This window comes from Centruroides vittatus, unplaced genomic scaffold (genome assembly GCF_030686945.1).
Source record: "Centruroides vittatus isolate TY-2023 unplaced genomic scaffold, ASM3068694v2 contig_290, whole genome shotgun sequence".
Taxonomy (NCBI): Eukaryota; Metazoa; Arthropoda; class Arachnida; order Scorpiones; family Buthidae; genus Centruroides; species Centruroides vittatus.
The window spans coordinates 1,825,057-1,830,919 of NW_027121846.1; the positions used below are offsets into that span (position 1 = coordinate 1,825,057).

General features: G+C 30.9%; 1 protein-coding gene across 1 annotated transcript; it reads right to left on the reverse strand.

Annotated features, from left to right (window-relative positions):
- Positions 1-485: 485 nt before the first annotated feature.
- On the reverse strand, positions 486-5,863 carry LOC136972338 (uncharacterized). Its single transcript, XM_067266894.1, has 5 exons — positions 5,792-5,863; positions 1,620-1,698; positions 1,412-1,494; positions 1,232-1,345; positions 486-642 (listed from the first exon to the last, which is right to left on the reverse strand). Exons 1-5 carry the CDS (start codon positions 5,861-5,863, stop codon positions 559-561), a joined length of 432 nt encoding a protein of 143 aa, XP_067122995.1. The 3' UTR covers positions 486-558.

A 5,863-nucleotide genomic window follows, 5' to 3' on the forward strand; every position in this document is an offset into this window, starting at 1 on the left:
TGACCTTTCTCGCGCTCCAGGTAGGAGTCTCGTTACGCTTAGTAACGAGCCACTCGGGAAGCGTGATTGAGGAAGAATGACCAGTCAAAATAGACGAAAGAAAGAACGGAGATTGATATAATCTCCGACAATCGAGGACACTTCGCACTCGGCTAACATTCCGAATAACCAAAGCACTGTGTGTCAACGCGCAAAAAAAAAAGAAAAGAAAAAGTAGTTTCTCATCTATTGTGCTAATCTGTAACCCGTGCCATTTCGGACTTAGACCGTGTCCCCGACGCCAAAAGACGAAGTCTTTCCGTGCCTTAAGTAGTGTTAATTAATAAAAATCTTTTTAAATATACATAATATTATTTTTATAAATTTCCACTTGTGGGTGTTGTGTGTGCTTGCGTATGATAATATACATACAGTGACTTAAAAAATGTTTACATAATTTTTTGAAAATGACTATTGTATCCACATATAAAAATATTCACAGAAAAAAAACTATAAAATATTTTATATTAAAATATAAATTTACAGATTTTTTCCCAATGTTACTGTAAAGTTACAAATTCACATCTTTTCCATTTCTTCTTCAATTCGCTCAGTCATTTCCAATGTTCGATAATATGTTATAACCACAAGGAAACAAACAATCTGAAAATTATATATAAAATATCAAATATTCATGTTTATATTATTAAATTAATAAAATCAATACATTTATTTGTGAATAACTTTTATAAATGTAAAAATATATTATATGTTACATGCGTTGCAACAACTTACATGTAATCCTAGCGTAGCCAGAAGTATAAGTGTACAAATAAGGAACTGCAATATATATATTGTAGTGAAATTATCTAATCAGAAATTTACAATTTTATATTTAATCCTAGAAATAATAAGATAAATTTTCCATTAATAAAAAAAGCTAACACGGACTTCCTAGACAGTTCCCTTTTTAAATGTAAATATTAGATGAGATGGACCTCTCCGGTACCTTGACAACCTAAACATCCACGGGATAATTGCAGTTACTGTATTTCAATTAAGTTCAGCTACCGTCACACAATGCAGAATCCCAAGCGGATAGCCCTCTCTTCCTCAGTTGATGTCATCAGTGGCCAAAGAGTTCCGCTCCCTGAACACTAAGAGTTCGGTCGTGGATTCGCGCCTTGCCAGTACCAGTTTTTAAAATGCAAAGTAAACCTTACCCATAACGATTCAGAATTAAAATTCTTACCAAAATCTCTCTATGCAATTGTCCCGACACATGAAAGCCAATAAGTGCGGAAAGTTGACAGATCATTAAAATCATGAACCAAATCATCCATGGTATTAAGGCAAAACGCTTTTTCTAGAAAATTATTACAATATTTTAAAGTTTATTATTTCTACTTTACTTTTGAAATATTCCACTTACCTTAATCACGGCGTACACCTGTAGCAAACTGAACAGAAGGAATATTAAACAGAATGTTAAAGATGAAGCGTACACCGCAATAACTGAAATCATAACATTTATCTGTTTACTAATTCATTTACAAGAGATTAAAATTTTCGATAACTGTTAAAATGAAGAAAGTAAACTATATTATAAATAGCAATATATTTTATTTAAAAACACTTACAATAAGTTTTTGAAGTGGGATGAAATTCGAAGTTAGCCCAAATGACTATGATAGTTATTAAACCGATTGCAGACACAACCTATAAATATATATGCAGACAGTACTTCATATATATATATATATATATATATATAACAGCAAGAGAAATAAGAACTAAAAAAATGATCCACCCTAGATTTTATATTTTTTGATTCAGAAGACCTTGAAACGTCGAAAAATGCAAAAAAAAAAAAAAAAAAAAAAATTCGAAGTTTTTTCTGTATGTGTGTGTGTTAATGTGTTTGTGTGTGGCACGATTTTGTTCACCCTCTTTGAAGCTTAATAACTCCTATGCTTTGGTCGAAAATTTCTGAAATTTTGCAGAAGGGATGAGGAGATAAAGGAGATCGCGTCATATCTCGAATAGAGTCGGACTTAATGACGATTTTCCTCGTTATTGGTATTTACAATTTTTTTTATAAAATCCATCCCTACCCTGAAAACAAGCAATTATTTATTGTGACGATGTCACATTGCCGGGCTACAATTTTTAATCATATTTTTAATTTATTTAATTAAAATATATGCTTTCCACTTCAAACCAGTAGCGACTTGCCAATGTATATCATACTTTTCCTTTAACAATAGAGTCGTGCCGGACATCTAACACCTTACAGGGGAAATTTTTTTGAATTCAAATAACATGACTTCGAGTTTGCATCGGAAGTTCTTATGTAGTTAATGGGGCCTTCTGTCCCTAAAGGTTTCTACATCTGGTCTTAGATTTCATCTATCTAACTCCATTCTCGAGATCAAAAGACGTACCACAGTGGGAATTTATAGATCAACAATTTTTTTTTTAAATTGCAGCTGAATTACGCTTTTTGCCATTTTTTAATAATCAAAAATATAAAAAGTTGTAAATGAATGTCTCTTTAATCCGAATAAATAAATCCGGTAGACTTCCTCACAGCTATCAGGTTACTCCTTTATTGGAAATTACAAATGCATTTCGGCCTATTTAGAGTTTAAGTCCCTTTTCAGTGTAATGCTTCAGAATTATTAGAAATAACAAAAATCTTAGTTAATTTATAAAAAACCGCGTGTAGATGATCTTTACAGACACAAAAAAAACTTCTTTACATACCTTTGTGTCATATTATTGTGTCTGTAAAGATCATCTACACGCGGTTTTTTATAAATTAACTAAGATTTTTGTTATTTCTAATAATTCTGAAGCATTACACTGAGGAGGGGCTTAAACTCTAAATAGGCCGAAATGCATTTGTAATTTCCAATAAACGAGTAGCTAACCTGATAGCTGTGAGGAAATCTACCGGATTTATTTATTCAGATTAAAGAGACATTCATTTACATTACGTATATACAGCTACCACATCTGACATTATAAAAAGTTTTTTAAAATAAAATATCATAACAGATGGCAGCATACACGCAGTTTTAAATGTTGACGGGAAAGTTAAGTAATTCGTTGATGGAATATTTTATAGTATTTTTCTAGCCATAACAAAGATATGGGCAAGGTTTATTTTTTAAAAGGCAAAACGTATCGCGAATTGAATTCATGATTTTCCACGAATGGAAAGAAGAGGAATAAAATTCCTTAGTTTGTTAACAGTACGTTATACAAGAACATTTGCTATCCAAAACTGTATCTTGTAACCCATTATTTCCTATATTAAATTCGTAATTAAATCACAAGGTACATCAAAGTTTTAATGGATAGCACAAGTCCGCATTTTTTGCAAAATTAAAGTAAACGTAATTTATTTTAAAAATTTATTTCATGTTTTATTGAAAAATAGTTAAGTCGAGAGTCACGGCAGTGACTCTGCGCCTAGTGAAAAAGTCACTGACTGATTATACATTTAGAAATCAGAGTTGCAAATTTTCGAAGGTCAATTTCTCTGACCCCAAACGCGTAAATCTGAATATCTCGTTCGAAATAGAATTGTTTTCTTAGGTAGTGTGCAAAAATTTCAGATTTTTCTATAAAGGGACTGCCGAACTATAAGCAGTTGAAAAGTACAAAAATCGTCAAAAAAGCTGTGTTTTCTTCTCTTTTTCATCCGGCACTGCAGACTCTCCAAAGGGAGAAACTACCGGGTCTACAATGTGCAAATTTTAAACTTAAGCTTTTAATATTATCAGTGAAGTCCTGGCGAAACTTTCGGGTCGATAGGTCAAAGTTTACTGGTGTTCTCCATAAAGCTATTTTACTTTTATCGCTTAATTTTACGCTTGTCAGAAAAAAATTGATTGGAAACGAATGACTTTATTCAAAATGTTATCCACAATAATAAAAGCTCAACTTTATGCACATTAACATGAGAAATTTCACTAGAGCCTATTTTAAAATGAATGCAAATTTTCTTAAAGAAATGTTTTTATGTTTACTACTTAATACGATTAAAAATGTATTACTATTACATGTTATAGTATTAATTCTTTTATTACCAAGCTATTTATTTTATCTTAGGAGTAATATAAACTACAGTAGACTCTCGTATAACGCGCTCCCGTAAAACGCAAATTCGTACAACGCGACAAAAAATTGCGAGTAGTTCTCATACAGCGCGATAAACAGTGTCATATAACGCGTAAGATAAATTTAACATTTTCACATAGTTTCTGATTTTTTGTTTAGAAAAGCGAATGTATGCACTTACTCGTTATTTATATATGAATAGTGAAGCTGATTGTTTAAAGAAGTAACGGTTTATAAAAAAATAATAATACATACTCATTTAAAGATATAAGAGGAAAATAATTTTATTCAACTTAAAATAAAATTATGCACTTCATTGCTTAACATTTATTCACTATCGGAAGTACCAACAAATAAGTTTCAACGATGCCGTTTTGTTAATAGTGGTTGTACAGTACAGATTTATTGACAACTGTTACAATTTACAGACTCCTGAATTTGCATAAATTGATCTGTCTCGTATAACACGATTTCCTACAACGTGGAACGTATCCCCCGCGTTATATGAGAGTCTACTGTATTTTATCCCGTAGTTCATAATTAGATGTAAATGTTTCCTGACATCCAAAATCGATTATAATAAAGACTATTTTTTAAGAAAAAGTCTATTGAATTAGAAGAGTTTTCAACATAGAAAATAGATTTGAAATACAGGTAACCCCCGTATAACTCGGAGTTACGTTCCAAAAAATTGCCGTGTTATGCGAATTCGTGTTATACGAAACAAAGAACTAGTACGAAAAGTAGGGTTAGGTTCCAAAAATTAAAAAACATGCTATTATATTTTCATAATTAAGATAAATATCTTCATTAAAATTTTCTTAAGAAGTGATACATATTAATATAAATTAAATAATGTTTTCGTCGTCATCACTAAGCACTATTAACCGAAAATTTTTAATCTACATAGCCAAAAAAGAGACACAATTAAAGTCTTAAAGTATACTTGTAAAGGTGTGGATTGTTCCAACGGTCGGAGGCGCGGTTCAATGTCTAAGAACCGGTGACGGAATAAAGCAAGTATGGAATAAGGGAAAAACATCTGGCAATATAAAACGAGAAGCGTCGAGATCTGGCAACTCGAAACAACTTTCGAGAAGGATCATGTGTATCGACAGAAGGCGGGAAAATTTACATACTGTACTTAAGTACTAATAGTTCACGAAAATTGTGCATGAAACTCTGATAGTACGTACGCGTTCGAATGAAAAATATCAAATGAGGAATCTTTCGTACTTAAAACCTTTATCACGTTTATTGAACTGTTGTACGGGGATTTCCCTAATTTCAAATTAGATAAAGTTCGCTTTTAATGGTTTTTATTACATTTCATGTAGTACGAGGGTTTTACCCAATTCTCGAAACGTATTAGAGTGAATCCGTGCTATAGAAGTGCCGTGTTATACGGGGTTAACTGTATTAAAATAAAGTTACATGCTTAATTTACAATGATTGATACTTTGATTTATTTAAATTAACTTGAAATAAATTTCAAATGTCTTTGAAAAATAATGATGATAAAAGAAATTTCATTCATTAAATCAGAAAGTGAAGTTTAATTTTTACTGTTTAAATAAATAAAAACGATATAAAATATATATGTTCATATTAACTAAAATATATAAAAAGTGATTTTCTAAATAAATTTAAATTTAATATAATAATAATTTAAATAATTACTTACAGTTGTATAAATTCCCGATGCTAGCGAAACAGCTTTACTGTTTTTAAAACATTTGTTGCAGTTGCACGTCAT